General features: G+C 42.6%; 1 protein-coding gene across 1 annotated transcript in view; it reads right to left on the reverse strand.

Annotated features, from left to right (window-relative positions):
* Positions 1-6,211: 6,211 nt before the first annotated feature.
* Positions 6,212-16,496, reverse strand: part of ATP10B (ATPase phospholipid transporting 10B (putative)) — a 117,487-nt gene continuing 107,202 nt past the window's right edge. The window contains exons 21-22 of the mRNA XM_008067245.2: positions 11,425-11,612; positions 6,212-6,668 (exon numbers count right to left, since the gene is read on the reverse strand). Of these exons, the coding sequence (XP_008065436.1) occupies positions 6,212-6,668; positions 11,425-11,612 (645 nt within the window). The remainder of the gene's footprint in view (positions 6,669-11,424; positions 11,613-16,496) is intronic.

Consider the following 16,496-nt stretch of genomic DNA (forward strand, 5'->3'; position numbering starts at 1 on the left):
TATGGGAAGAGGGTGGGGTGATTTTAAAGACAGGAATGGGGTTTAGAAGCAGCAGCTGATGGTGCTTCAGAATTCATTCTGCCTTGGCCAATGGGATAAAGATGCCAGCATGTGTCTTATTCCTAGTGTAGCCCACCTTTTACCTACAGACTATGCTTCTGCAAACTGGATGACATGAGAAATTCAGGAAGGATCCCACAGTCAAACAGATCTAACCTGACATGCCATGTGGCTTGAAATTTTGTCATTTTACCCTTTTGGGTTATCTTCCTATTTTAAAATATTCAGACATTTTAGGGAAAGGATTGCCTATTCATCTCTGGCTGATGAGATTGCTGAAGAGCCCTCGTTGAGGGGTGTCAGGAGACTTCAATTCTAGTCCCAGCTTTGCCTCTAAATTGCTAAGTGACGCTGGGCACATCTGCTTTTCTCTTGCCTGCTTTTCATCATCTGCATGAGATAGTGACATTTTATATGCAGAAATATCTTTCGTCTTGTGGGAACACAAGTTAGCTGGAGTAGGGAGGCCTCTTGACACCGAAGAAAAACATTTTCCTCAAAGTTCAGTCAAGTATCCACTCAACCAGCTTCTCTTTGCTGTTCTGGGATCTGAAGATAGGCTCTGAGGAGCCCACTGCCTCCCAGGTGGACTTGGTCCCTGCAGAACCTGAGCTTACCTTTTCTCAGGCCTGACTTCTCACGCACGACTGAAAGTCAGGGGAGAGACAGGGGCAGTCTTCATATGGACAGAGGAGGGGCTTAGAGGCAGTAAAGGGCTTGGAAGGGGGTGCTAGAGACTTGCCTCTGTGCTTTGTTTGCATAGTTTGTTGTGGGTGGGTGGGTGAAAGTGTTGATGGAGATTACAGGAGATGAAAGCTTCTCTTTCTCACTCTTTTGGGCCTGTGTGAGGGACATATGCGTCTCAGTTTGGGCTTCTCTCCCAGTAGTTGGAAGGGGCAGCTGCCCTGGCCCCTCATCAGGTATTAGCAACTCTTTAATGTTGACCAATCTGAAAAAGGCAACCTAGGGCCTCACAAGGGTATAGGGCGTCTGTGCTCTCCTCAAATAGGGTTGCTGCCCTCTTGTTCCCTCACCTTCTCTTTGAGACCCACCCTGTTTATGATTTTCTTCAGCAGCAGTCACGATAATCTTGAGGGCTGCTATGTGCCCAGCACTCGGAAGACAGCAAGAAATGAGTCCAGGGGCTCTCTCTCACAGGATTTTCCATTCCGTGTGTGTGTGTGTGTGTGTGTGTGTGTGTGTGTGTGTGAGAGAGAGAGAGAGAGAGAGAGAGAGAGAGAGAGAGATAGACAGAGATAGAGAGAGAGAGACTCAAATAGCTGCACAAATAGTACATTGCAAGGCCTTGCATGCACCAGAGGTCATTGTTATCCTGTAACCAGCCTTCCCCAGTGGTTCTAGAATTGCAGAATGTGAAAGCCAGTCCAGTTTCCACCTTGAGAGTTTGGGGGAAACTGAGGTGAACTTCAGTTTGAGGTTGAAACCTGGTGAAGGGATTTGTCCAGAATCTGCTGTAGACCCAGACTTGAAAGCTGGCTTCTGACTCCTGGCTCTGTTCCCACTCAGCCCTGTCTTCCCTACTCCTGCTGTGGGAAGAACCCTCAGTGAGGCACCCCTTCCACCGTTGCTAGGTGGCACCAGAACACCTTCAAACAAAAAAAGGCTCCTGGACTTGGTTCCTGTGTGAAAATGCCCAAGTTTTCATTGTGAGTGTTCTGAAGTTTTGACAGGGCAGCTCCTTTGGGGAGTAGCCTCAAAAGACCTGCCTGTGCAGGTTTTTTTTCCCCCAGCTTACAGCCCCCACCTCCTTTATCAGTAGAATCTTGTGAGTCCCAGGCTCCCTTGGAGGGAATCTATTCTTTGGTTCCCTGCATTTACTCATGTGTAACTGACATCTCATGGGGCTCTCTGTGCACATGGGAAGGTCTAGCTGGGTGCCAAGCTCAGGGACAGGGTGGGGAAAATATTTTAGGGCAATGCAGGCACAAATTACAGTTTTCCTTAGGTGCTAGTCTTTTCCTTAATTTCTGGAGCTTTTATCTGAGCAGCAACCCGGTTGGATACCATGTGTCTTTCCCTAGGTCACATTGTAGGTCTGTGACAGAGTTGGGTTGGAATTCAGGCTTGCTAACCACTGTACTACCTTGCCTCTCAAGAGAATGTTGAAAAGACAAGACCCTCTGTCATCTGGTCTCTATCTGCCCTCCAGCCTCATTTTCTGGTTGTGTAGCTCTGTGGTGACTCAGCTTTGTGAGTATAGTCTCTGGTTTCAGACTATCCAGATTAGAATGCCACCTCACCACTTGTTAATTGTGTGACCGTGACACGTTTATAACTTCTCTTTGTCTCAGCTTCTCCCTTAGTAAAAGGGGATGAGGTAGGTTGAAAATAGCCCCAAATTTATCTACAGTTCTTTCCTTGAAAAGGTGGAGTGTATTTCCCCGCACCCTTGAAACTGGGCTGACCTTGGGACTTCCTTCCATAGAATGCAAGTGGGCAGTGATGATGTGAAGGTTCTGAGGCTTTGCGGCTTCTATTCTTACTTCCAGAACATTATTGCCATAGGACAAGGCCAGGCTGGCCTCCTTAAGGATGAGGGATCATGCCGGCCAAGACCCCAGACAGAAGCAAGTTCCATCGACACCATGTGGAGCAAAGAAGAGGTGTTCTGATGGAGACCGGTCCAACTTGCTGACTCACAGTCTCGTGAGCACAGAAATGATTGCTGTATGAATCTGCCAAGCTTGGGAGTGGTTTGTTAAGCAGCAGAAGCTAACTGAAACAGGGGCTAGTGTTAGTCCTTACCTTGTAGGGTTGCTGTGGGGTTGACATGACAGTGTGTGCTAGACCGGCACCCACACATGGTGAGTCAATACAACTGTTGCTAATGTCATCACGTGGCACTTCCTGCTTGCTTATTGGCCTCTAGCCACACCAACCTCCTTTCTTTTCCTTGAGTATGCTAAACGCTTTTCTTTCTCCTGGGCTTTTGTACTCAGTGCTCTGAATGTACCTTCTTTTCTAACTTGTTTTGGTGTTGAGGTCTCAGCTGAAAATGTCTTTTTCTTGGAGAGCCCATGTCTGACTGTCCTGGGAACCACCTTCTCCCTTCTCCTCCATTCTTGCTTCCTTTTATAGTATGTAATAACATGCCTATTGGCTTCCTTAATAGTGTCTGTAGGCAACCTCCTTGGGTCCTCTCCCACTGTGGGAGCTTTTCTGTCCTCTTAATAAATTCTGCTTTCTCACTTAAAAAAAAATAGTGTCTGTCTGCCTTTCTAGATTGTGAATTGCTTGAGGGCAGGAGCTGGGACTGTTTTTGTTCCCTATTTTATCCTTGCTGCTTTCCACAATGCTGTGTTCAGCAGGTACCCAACTGACACTGATTGAACGAGTGAATGTAAAGTGACACCCCAATCAGTCTGGGCTTGAGGTTGGTGTCAGGCTTCCAGGAAGAAGGGAGTAGCCAGGGTAGAGTTTCAGGCTGTGTGTGCTTCTTCGAATTCTTACAGCCCTTTTGATTTGTGTCATACTTTCATGTCAGGTCAGATGTGTTCCTGATACTCTATGCCTTTGGTGGTGGTTGGGGAGAAGAAAAGTGTTCAACGAGGTCAAGAACTTCTGTAAAACAGGAATTAAGATCAGAACCCTCACATCATCACTGCCCACAGAATTCACAGTCCCTAGCACATAGCCAGGCATGTAGTAGGGGCTTAACAGAAATGTATTGGCTAGATAAATGGGTGGATGAATAAATGAATAAATGCAAAGGTGGACGGGTGGATGAGAGAGTGCTCAGAACCAGTGATAATGACATGAAGAAGGAACAAGGACTTCAAGTTGGCATACAACCATGGAAAACCATGTTTATTTTTTAAAATAGAGGATGACATATTTTCAGTCAATCAGTAAAAGATCATACATGTATAAAAATGTACTAAGTACAATCATTAGCATAATGTTATAGGGAAGTAGTTATAACTTTCCTCCCTAAGATGGTACATTGAATGGTCCCTGTTGGTTTGATTTACAAAAATGGGGCAAGATTGGGGACCAGTTATGCCAGAGTCCCCAGGATGTGGGACTCTGTATCGATGGGAAAGTACCTGGCAAAAGGTGACAGTTGGTCATGCAAGATAAAGAGCAGCATCTGAATGTTGGGTATAGTTTGGAATTTAGGAAGAGGATCAGGCATTTAAAAAAAAGTCCCCATCACCTCTTTTCCCTTTAGCACTGAAATAAGAATTCCATTTGTTATTATTACTGAGGGTGTTACAGTTTTCAAAGGGTTTTTACTATTGGTTTTCATGTAATTTTGGCTTGATCCTTATGGCAAGTCTGGGAGGAAGGCTAATTCTAACCTACTTTTCAGGTGTTACATGCTGCTTCAAGGCTCCTGGATCTTAGAAAGAAAAGAGGCAAAGATTCAAACTCAGATTTCCTGAGGCCACTTTTCTTCCTCTTCTGAAGCATCCTACTTGATTCTTTCTGGCTTTTAGCAGTAGGCAAGAATTGCACAGGGGATGCTGAAGTCCAAGTTTAGACTCAGTCCCCTCCCTTGGAACAGTTCATGTCATCATTGCTTTGTCTGGTGTGTTTACCTGCCCCTCCTTTGGCAATCCTCATGCAGGATTCCTGAATACCCACCAGCTGGCTGGTGCTGGCATCATTACGTGGCAGAGGTGCTGAGAGAGATGCAGTGAACTGGCTCCAGGATGATGCTCCAAATGGCCCCTGCAGTCTAGGTTTGCCAGGAAGATGGTCAGAGGGCCACCTGTCTGCCATTTGTCAACTTGATTGTTGAACGTTTCCTGGCATCTTTGCTGAGGAGTTACTCACGTAATGGGCCAACCCACGGCTGGTGACTGTGACTTGTAGGCTCAAACACTGGCCATACCTGTTGCGTTCATTTTTGTACTTTTTGCCTAATATAGGTGCACTTGCTTAAGGAGGCTCAGTAACCATCCCTGACTTATTATTCAAGACTAGGAATAGGTTATCCCTGCCCGCAGCACACTTGGCTTCCCTTCACAGTCTATTAGAATCTATCATCCATTGTTTTATTAAGCATTGTTTTGAACTCTTCTGCATTTTTGGCATTTATGACTTCTAGGGAGAAGAAGTCGATGTAATTCTTTTTCCTTTGAAATGAAGCTTCCTCTGACTCTTCTTAACTTAACTGAATGAAGAATTTGTCAGTGTTGAATAAATGGAGCTGAATGCTAGTCCTACCCTTAAAGATGTTACTGTTTGAGCTGAATTGCTCTCTCACATGGGCCTATTTTGGGTGCAGATGTGCTAAGATTTCCTGATCTTAGAATTTTTTTTGTTGTTGTTCTAAGAGCTGACAGAGTATTTGTAAGTATGGGTATGGGTAATTTTATTTAAACAATAAATACAATAAATAGTTTAAAAAAAGATTGCTGCCTATGTCCTCTTGGCAGATTTCCCAGATGGTGGAGCATATGGTCTGTTAGCTAAAACAGGGGCCTCTGGTGCACCTGTTCCCTTTTGCATGTCTGTTCTTCCTGCCTTTTACACTAACTGTGATCCTACAACACTCAGAAGTGTCTGTGGCACTAAGTTCAATCCACTTTTCATCTTTAGATGGGGGATTTCTTTGGCTTAAAGACAAAAAGAAGACCCAACTCTCTGTGAAGGGAAAGGATGTTAACTCTGACTTGGGCATCACTGCAATACACTCAAGATGAAGCCCTTGTGTGCATGAATTGCTTCTGAAACTTTAACTCTTGGCACCAAGGGATGAGGTAATGGTTTGACAAGCCTGAAACTTCCATATCCTGGGGGATTGCCTGGGTTGACACACTTCTTGGAATCTTGAAAACTTATGGCCCAGTTGCACTATTCTCAACCAGAGGGCCAGAAGACTGTCTTTGGGCTAGAAAATTTGAGAACATAATGCAACAGCAACAAAGCCTCCTTATTACAAACTCTTCAGTTTGCATGATGTGCTGGTGGGCAGCAGGGGATCACTAGAGGCTGACTGGTCTTCCAATCGTTTTGTGTCCAACCCCTTGGGGTCAGTACTTCTTCTAAGAAAGTCAAGCCTGGTGTGGAGAAAGTGGTAAGACTGACATATCCTTTCCTCTATGAAGAGGAAAGGTCAAGGGTTAATTGGGCCGGTGATTGGGTGGCCTCTGCTGAGTTTGTACAGATTCCTGCAGCCCCCTCATATGGTCAGTGAACTCTGGGATCGGCGATGGCTGCCACTCTTTGAGCGCCGGGACACGTCATTCTGTCCTCTTGAGTAGGCTCCAGAAGCCATTGTATTATTAAGCCCCAGAAGATGTTCTCCAGATGAGAGTTTAGCTGAGGAGTTCCCTGAACATGGATCATCCCTCACGTGCTCTCTGCCACATCTCTGTCCATGGAGCACCAAGTCCTCAGTGTGCTTCCGCTTGGGAGGGCTAGTGTTCTTTGGAGTGCTTTTGCAGAAGTCCTGTTCTGGGATGGGTGGCATTGGATGGTGGGTGGGATGAGAAATTTCAGATACAGGTGAAGACCACTGTCTGCGTCTCCAACTCTGGATTTCTAGGTCTCTTTTGTCCATGGGGAGTTTATCAATTTTTTGAGCTTTTGAGATCAGAGACATCCCATAGGTCCCTTGCAGCGACAGGAGAAAGTATCTGGTGAGAAATAACAGAATAAAAATATTTTCTGATTTGTGTTGACTTCTTACATTTCAGCCTTGAAAGGGATCTTGGAATCCAACTCCCTGTCCAGGGCAAGATCTTTACTGCTCTCCTAACTGATGGTTATCAAATCTATACCTAGATTTGGCACTGGGCAACTCACATGTCCTCTCTGGGGGTCAGTTGCTTTATCTAAAAAATAATCCATCTAGCACAGAGGACATCTAAACTCATTTCCAATTTCTTTAATTTTTTTTGATGTTTAAAGCCTTAAAAGCAGAGAGGCTCCCATTATTCTACTATGTCTAAAGCTGCAGGGCGACTCCACAATGGGCAAGAGGTTTCTGAAGACTATAGTAGATCTCATGGAATCAGATAAGCTTTTCTTCACCTTTCTCCTCTCACCCAGGGAGGTGCTAGGGACCATGAATGTATTCCAGGAAAGTCTTAACTTCTTGCTTTGAAACTGGAATTCCTAAGTATAAACCTTTCCTCTAAGTGACCACTTTCCTCGTTCACCCATTTATTCAAAAAATACATTTCAAGTACCCACAATGGGCCAAGACCTGAGAGATTAAAGCTGTGAACATGACAAATAAGGTCCTTGCTGTCATGTTGCATGTGAATATAGTTATAAATGGAAGGAGCAATGAGGGTGTCAAACATCTGATTTGGTCTGGGAGACCTTCCTTGAGGAAGAAACATTTAATCAGAAAACTGAGGGGTGCATAGGAGGCAGCCAGGCATTGTGCCTGGCTTTTTGAACCAAAACCAAAACAATGAACCAAGTATGGGATGTGAGAATGAGAGTAGGGGAATATGACCCAGAAAAGACTGACTGGACCATAGCAGGCAGGAACTGTAGGCCAGGTTCTGGTTTTCATGTTTCTTTTTTTTTTTTTGAGTTGGAGTCTCATTCCATTGCCCAGGTTGGAGAGCAGTGGCACGCTCATGGTCACCCCAGCGTTGACCTGCTGGGCTCCAGCAATTCTTCCTTCTCAGCCTTCCAAGTAGCTGGAACTACAGGCATGTGCTACCATGCCCAGCTAATTTTTTTGATTTATTGTAGAGATGAAGTCTTGCCAAGTTGTCTGGACTGGTCTTGAACCTGTGGGCCTTGGCCTCCCAAATTGCTGGGATTACAGGCTGAGCTACTGAGCCTGGCTGGTTTTCATGCTTTATTTCAAAGGTCTTGGGAAGCCCTTGGGGGTTATAAATAGGCAACATGATCACACTTGGATTCAATGATAATGAACTAGAGTAAGACCCAACAGGAGACTATTTTAAGTAATCTGGGGTGAAGGGGTAATAGTCTATCCATGGTGGTGGCTGTAGAAATTGAAACAGCAGATGAATTTGAGAAGTATGTAGCAGGTAGAACCATCAGGATTTGGTGTCAGGCTAGATATCAGCATTAGTTAACAGGTAATGTCAAGGATAACTTCCAGGGGGCTGCCTTCCTCTTCAATGGGTAGCATTTCCTGACAGAAACTCTGGAAAGATCCAGGTTTCTGGAATGGTGACAGATGGTAGAATCATGAATTAAATTATAAATTGTCTCCCAGTTTCCTCAGACTTAATATGCCCAGTGGAGGTGATGATGTGTCTGGAATTCAGAAGAGAGGTCTGATCTGGAAATTTATGGTAGAGATCCATCTGATAGAAATGACTTTTGAATCCACAGTAGTGATTGTCATGTTTATGGAGAGATCATAAAGTTATCAGACAAGTGAACCTAGCTTGATATACACCATGTCAAGGTCATGAGTTAGCAAAGGAAACAAAGAAGGAGAAGTAGGAGAAAAACTCAGAGTGTGTTGGGTCATCAAAGCCAAGGGAAAAGTGTCTAAGGACTATTACCCTCTATTGTAGCTAATTAAAAAACGACATTGGGTTTTAAGGTTAATATGTTAGTTACTTTTGTTTTATCTGTACAACTATTTACATGTATCTGTGTTTCTAGTTTAATAAAATTTGTACTGTCCTTTTATATTGGTTGAACTAAATAGACCAGGAAAAGTGAGGTCATGGTTAGTGGGATAATTATTGCTTGGTGAGTAAAGTCAGTCTCTATTGTGAAAAACATGGTTTACAACTGTAAGTGAACAAATACAGTTTTCTACAGTAAACAGGCGATCAGGTAGGTTTTTATAAACAAACAGGGAGTGTTTCAAGGTTACAAATCAGTGGTCCTTAGAACTATTAAAATAGTCTGTTCACTATTAGAGGAAATCTTTTTGCTTTTCTTAGTAAACAGAATTAAACAGAAATTCAACTTTGTTCTGCTAATGTAAAATCAGCAAAGATTTAACTTACGTTTTATAGTAACTAGCAAGTAAATATTTGCCAACTTTCCCCTGATTTGCTCTTCATCTGTTTAAAAAGCTATAAGGCAGAGTGCCTGTCTTTTCAAAACATTCCTGCCTACAATCTTAGCAAACTTTTCAAGGATCCTCATCAGACTGCTACTTCTTCAGCCTTGTAGACTCTGGCTCCAAGTACATTTTCTAGTTAAGGCAGAGATAAAAAATATGGGACCTATTGGGTACAATAGACGCTATTCAGGTGACAGGTACACTAAAGCCTAGACTTCACTACTATACAATTTATCCAGATAACCAAAAATAACTTGTACCCCTAAAGCTTTTGAAAAAAAATGGGGCTTATAAATTTCTCTTTTCATACCCTAAATAAGACACAGAATAGAGGAGCTCAGTGCTTGGCCAATGGTGATTCCAACAGTGTTTAATCTTAAAAGTGGGGACAAAAATATTTCACTACGTATTTGATGTCCCTTTTCCATGAGGGCATGGACCCTGTGGTCCCTCCCAGTGTCCTTCTCCCAAGGTCTTGGGCTGAAGAAAGAAATGGGAAATATTTTCCCCAAGGCTTGTGCCTACTCTTAACTGTTTTCCACTTTACATTCACAGGGTCCTCTATTGAGGCATCACTTTGACCTGTGCTATCGTCATGCCTGTGGTTCAAACCATCCACTGGAGAGGAGACTTCTTAAGAGCAGGGGTTCTGTCCCATTCATCTTTCTGTTCCTTCAGTGTCCATTGTTCATTCACCTCTGAGTGCAGACTATGTGACAGGAACTGTGCTAGGTGGTGGGTAATAAAGTCAAGGAGGTTACCTTCCCTCCAGAAGTTGATGGTCAGACAGAAATATATGGATACTTAATAACAAACAGGAAAAATGTAGTGACAGATATACTCAGGTGATGGGGATATGGGAGAAGCATCTTCTTCAGCCCAAAGCTCTGACATCTGGAACAGAGTTTCTGGAATTGGTCATGCCTGACATGATGTTAAGGGTGAGGAAGGTTGGTGATGGAAGAGCTATTCTAAAAAGAAGGAACAGGGAGGAGAGAGGTCCTGCAGCCTTTAGGGGGATATAAGCAGCTTGGAGGTGTGGAGCCTAAAGTTTGAAGCAAGGAGTTGAGAGATGAGGCTGTAGAGACCAGTAGGGGCCCTGCAGGCAGGTCGGACACACAGCAAATACTTAGAACTTAATCAACACTTCTGAGGTTTACTGATGCAATAGTATTTGCCATCTTGGTATTTTTAGCCTCTGACCTTACTTGTGAGGTCAAGAAAAGGAAACAAAGACCAGTCTGGGTCAGGCAAGTTGCTAAACTTACTAAATGAAGCAAGACTTGTGTATGACTCTCTGCCTAGTTTTGAGATGAACGAAGTTTTGTACAATGTTGTGATTGCCTGCTTAAAGTGATCAAGTGGCTCAGTTGTGATGTTCATAGTTGTGAGACTGGTGATAGAGGCTAAGTCTAGCCTGTGGATACATTATTTTCAAGTTCACTGATTGTTCTGGCTAGCGAGTATAGGTTGGAGAATAGAACACAGGCCTCTGAGTTGGGAGAATCTAGTTACCACTAAGATTTGTGAGGGCTTGTGGACACTTTCTGATCCCTCTTGGGACTTTGGCTGTCCCACGAGCAGGTGGACTTGAACCACAGCTCTGCTGAACTCTTAACTGATGACAAAAGCAAAATGACAGGCTAGAAAGGATGGCATATGTCAAGAGTGAGTTCCAAGGAAAGACAAGGCTTTATTGCTGTTTCTGTTGCTATTTTTCTGGAAAAGGTGAATGCAGAGGGTTTAGCCTGAAAATGTCAGAAATAGTCCCTGGGCATGGATAATTTATTTGGCTAGAACAGGTTTTGCTTAGTATGTGTGTGTGTTTAAACAAGTTTGAGTAATATTAAAAAAGTTAGAGATTTCATGCAAAATTTGCATTTCTGGGACTCATGTGGGCCCTGTAATGCCCGACTCGATCTTTCTTTATGGCAATGACAGGAGAAGCTGAGAACTTTCTTCCAATTTCTGCACTCCATCTGGCTTGCTGCAGATGTTTGCTGTCCCAGCAGGTATCTGAGTGAGAGATGCCTGGACTAATATATAAAGTACCACAGAGCTTTATGTACCACATGATTCCTTATCACACAACATAATTTCTAAGGCAGCAGGGTAGGAATTATAATTCCCATTTTACAGATGTCACAATTGAGGCCATACCAGGTTTGGTGACTTTGCTACTCTGTGGTGGTACGGGACCAGACTCCATATTATCGGCCTCCTGGTTCATTGTTCTTTCTGTCCCAGCACCCTGCCTTTGGTACGATAGCCTCAAGGATCCCAGCAGAAGTTAAACTCCTGACTGTGGGGCTCTGACAATGGCTTGTTAAGGGGAGACTGGTAATTCCAGAAAGAAATAGCACCATTGCTCAAACCTTGGGAGAAGAGCCACGACGGGTGTGAGGAAGCAAAGGAGATAGAAAGTGGGGTCTGAGAGCTGGTCTTCCATCACCCAGTAGGGATTGGTGGGGCTGTTACAGATGACACAGGTAGCGTTGTACAGCAGGGACACCACAAAGTACATCAGGAAGCTGCCTAGGAGGACGAGCCCATGGATGATGGTCTGTGGAGAGGAAGAAGAAGAAAGCACTGTGGAAGGCATGACTAAGATTAGAGGCAGCACAATCGTGTGACTTGGCTAACTTTGTTTTAAACATTTTTTAAAAATTGTAAACCACATCTGCTTTATTTTATTGTGGAGATGTTTAATCTGCTCAATAGGCCACATCACTATATACATACAAGAAAAAAGCCTTTAATAGTGAAAAGTATTAAACTTCTTTTGGAAAGGCAACACGTATAAAAATTTGTAAAAAGTGTGAAGTTTAATAGATCATTATAAAGCAAATACTCCACCAGGCACAGTGGTTCACACCTATAATCCCAGTACTTTGGGAGGCTGAGGCAGGAGGATTGCTGAAGCCCAGGAGTTTAAGATCAGTTTGGGCAACATCATCTCTGCAAAAATAAAAAAAAAATAAGCTGGGTGAGGTGGTGCATGCCTGTGGTCCTAGCTACTTGGGGCAGGGGGCGGGGCACTGAGGAGAGAGGATTGCTTGAGTTCAAGAATCTGAGGCTGCGGTGAGCTGTGCTGGTGCCACTGCACTCCAGCCTGGGTAGCAAAGTGAGATTTAGACTCAAACAAACAAACAAATAAATAAAACAAGCAAGCAAATACTCAATTCGTTGCCACTGAGAATTTGAGCACATATACTCCAGAAACCCCTAAATCTTCTGTTTTACCCCTGGCTTTGGTGATAATTTCTAAGCTTTTCTTTATGTTTTTGATACCTATGTAGATTTCCCTATATAGCCTATTTTTATTATTTATTTATTTTTCATTTTTAGAGTTGAAGTCTTGCTCTGCTGCACAGGTTGGACTACAGTGGCACAATCATAGTTAATGCAGCCTTGAACTTCAGGGCTCAAGTAATCCTTCCACCTCAGCTTCCTGAGTAGCTGGGACCATTGATGAGAGCCCCATCAAGGCTGGCCTGCTTTTGTTTTTGTTTTGTTTTTTAATTTTAAAGATGTGGGGTACAATTCAGGGTTAGGTATACAAATGATCATTGTGCAGGTACCCTTGTTGATGAGGTGTGCCCCCTCTTTCCCCAGGCAGATTTCCACTACTGTCAATCCCGCTTCTCTGCCCCCTTCCTGGCCGTTTCCCACTACTGCCAGTCATTTTCTTACTGTGTTATGGTAATTGTTCAAGGTCTGCTTATGAGTGAGAACATGTGATACAGTTCTTTGTTTCTGTGAAAGATCACTCAATATTATAGACTCTAAGCCCATCCAAGTTGCCGTGAGGTTCATGATTTTGTTCTTCTTCATGGCTGCATAATATTCCATCGTGTATATGTACCACATTTTTAAAATTCAGTCCTCTTTTGATGGTCAGCATGGTTGGTTCCATGTTCTCGCTACTGTGAACAATGCAGAGATAAACATACGTGTGCAGGTATCTTTTTTACAGAGTGATTTGAGTTCTTCCAGGTATATTCCCAGTAGGGGGATTGTGGGGTCACATGGAAGGTCGATTTTTAGATCTTTTAGGAATCGCCACACTGTTTTCCACAGAGGTTGCATTAGTTTACACTCCCACCAACAGTGTAGAAGTAGTCCGTCCCTTTTTGCCATATCCTCTCTGGCATCTGTTGTTGGCTGCTTGTATGTCTTCTTTTGAGAACTGTCTATTCCATATCTTTTGCCCACTTTGTAATTGGGCTGTTTGTGTTTTTCTTTTTGGCACGTCGAGCTCCTTGAAGATGTTAGATGTTAGGTCTTTGTCAGACATAGAGTTGACAAACATTTTTTCCTAGTCTGTGGGCTGTCTCCCCACTCTCTTGATGGTTTCTTTGGCTTTGCAGAAGCTTGTCAGTTTGATGAGGTCCCACTTGTCTATCTTATCTTTTATGGCATGAACCCTTGGGGTTTTGATCAGGACTTGATTGCCAGTTCCAACTTTCGTAAGAGTACCTCCTGCATTTTCTAAGGTTCTTATAGTTTGAGGTTTTACATTTAGGTCTTTGATCCATTTAGAATTTATTATTGTGTATGGGGATAGGTAGGGATCCCGACCTGCTTTTAAATGTTGGAAACAGAGAATCTTATTTTATGTGAGTTTTTGTTATTTTCCCAGTATTATGTTTGTGTGGTGAGTCAATTTTTTTCAACATGTGGCAGTAGTTTATTTCTATTAATTAATTAATTAACTAAAATAGAGATGAGGTCTAGCCATGTTGCCTAGGCTGGTCTTGAACTACTGGGCTCAGGCAGTCCACTCACCTCAGCCTCTCAAAGTGCTGGGATTACAGGCATAAGCCATTGCACCTGACCTGGCAGTAGTTTATGTCTAAAGCAGTGTCTGATCTTATTTTGTCCAGCATATCTTGTGCTTCTCTTTTCCCATTTGCTATCTTTTATATTTTAAATGTATCACAGAAACAAAGATCTGAGTACTACATGTACTCACTCATAAGCGGACCCTGAACGTTTGTCATAATACTGTAAGAAAGGGATTGGCAGTAATTGAACACTGCCAGGGGGTGCACATAACATCAATAAGGGTACCCAAACTTTGCCTGCACAGTGACCACTTATGTACCTAACCCTGAACTGTACCCACATCTTTAGAATAAAATAATAATTAAAAAATTGATACATTTTAGATGTACGTATGACAATTTGATACATTTATATAACCAACTCAGGGTACTTGGGATATCACCTTAAATATTTGTCTTTTCTTCATGCTGGGAACGTCTGAATTATTCTTTTTTTGTTATTTTGAAATGTACAGTAATTTGCTATTAACCAGTCACTCTACTATTCTTTTAAACATATTGACTATTTCACATACTTTTTTTTTCCTTCTTTACTGGTTTTGAAGTTTTATATTCAGTTTCCATTCTCTTAATGATTACTCAACAAGTGAAAAGAAAACAATGTTAACATACCATATAGTCTAAAGTTTACGAATAGCTTTTCCCTCTCTTGAACAACATAAGAGCTTTAAAGCACTTTAACTCTCTTTACCTCCCGCCTATAAGCTATCATTTCTATTTTAATTCTATTATCTTTTAAAATCACCCAAGTCATTGTTACTATTGTTTAATGTGGTCAGTATTTACTAAGATCTATGAGTGCTTACCGCCTTCCATGCCTTCATTCCTTCTTGCATTTTGGACCCTCCATTTGAAATATCAAGTCTATTAGTAATATACTCTCTGATGCTTTATTTCATCCTCATTCATTTTTTTTTTTTGTCATTGTTTGTTTGAGTCGGGGTCTTACTCTGTTGCCCAGACTGCAGTGCAGTGGCACGCTCCCAGCCACCGCAGCCTCGACCTGCTGGGCTCCGGCGATCCTTCTGCCTCAGCCTTACAAGTAGCTGGAACTACAGGTGTGCGCTACCATGCCCGGCTATTTTTAAAATTTATTTATTGTAGAGATGAGGTCTCACCAAGTTGCCCAGGTGGGTCTCGAACCCGTAGGCTCAGGCAATCCACTCACCTCAGCCTCCCAAGGCACGGGATTACAGGCTGAGCCACCAAGCCCAGCTGATCTTCTGGTTTTCATTGAGAGCCACAATGAAACAGAAAAGGTGTGTGTGTGTGTGTGTGTGTGTGTGTGTGTGTGTGTGTGTGTGTGTGTGTGTGTGTGTGAGAGAGAGTGTGTGTGTGTATGTGTGCGCTTTGCAATGCCTTTGGGTACTGCCAGTCTTGAGTCTCTTTAAACTGAATTCATAGGTCAAAGTTTGGCTCACCCAGGTGCTATGAACCTGGGCTACAAATCTACATGAGGCCAGTTCATGGCCACCATTTCCCAGGGCAGGTCCTTTATGCTGCTTCTCTTTGCTCTGCTCAGCACAGATGGAAAATTTCCTGCAGTCCCTGCTGGGAAGAGGGATACAGATAGGTGTACTTTTGAGACATAGCCTGTGGGATCCTAATTTAGTGTGGTCTTTTGTTAGACTCCCGCCTTGAGATCCTGAGTTTTGATTTCTGTGCTTTTTGCTCAGTCAAATCTGCTAAAACCCAAGTCCATTTTGGGCAGGGTTGCAAGCACTCTTAAGAAAAACAGAAGCGTTGGCTCAGCTTACCTCTCTAGAGTTCCTTTTCTCTGAGGTTTGGTCATTATATCTTGTCAGTTTGTTCATGCTTTTAAGGAGTTTACAAAAATGTTGCTCAGTGTCAGTATTTTTAGTTGTTTTCAGTGGGAAATGTTGTCTGAATAAACCAACCCCTTTTCCTGAAGAAGATAGCAGTCTGCTGACTTTTTAGTTGCTTTGGGGAGACTGAAAACTGACACAGTTCTTAAAATTCTTGCTGTATTTCTATCCAGGGAAGAAACAAATTTTCCTTTCAAATACTTGATTCGAATACTTTCAAAAAGGATATATATTTTTTCACAGTGATTTTTAGTAGCTTTCCCAAGAGCACCAGAAATCACTAGTACCTATTGAAGTACCTGGTCTTGAGATGCATTAAACTGGATTGTTAATGCTAAAAGAATATTTCCCTGTTTAAAGCAAATGGACAAAGTGCTTTGAGAAGAAGACCGAGTGACCAATCAGAGAAATACAGAATCTTTAGTCTTACCACCCATTTAATGTACATTTGAGGCCTGACAAAAACTTTCAGGGCATTTTGAAAGGTTAAAAAAAATCTAATGATTGAGAGGGTCATAGAGAGCAGAGTTCCTTTTGAGAATTATCTTGGGTTGTTTTTTAAAAAATGTAATTAAATTTCTGTGAACAATTTCAAACTTACAGACAATAAACCTCATATTCCCAACATTCAATTTCATAAATTTTTACCTTATACCATATTAGTCTTAAATTTTATGAAAAGATTAGGTCTTATAGATACAATAAAAGTACGCATATATCCCTTGCAAAGGGATAGTCATATAGCTCTTTAAAAATTCAAAATTCAATGTTTAT

This window comes from Carlito syrichta, unplaced genomic scaffold, assembly GCF_000164805.1.
Source record: "Carlito syrichta isolate Samal-C Ts95f unplaced genomic scaffold, Tarsius_syrichta-2.0.1 Scaffold309435, whole genome shotgun sequence".
Taxonomy (NCBI): Eukaryota; Metazoa; Chordata; class Mammalia; order Primates; family Tarsiidae; genus Carlito; species Carlito syrichta.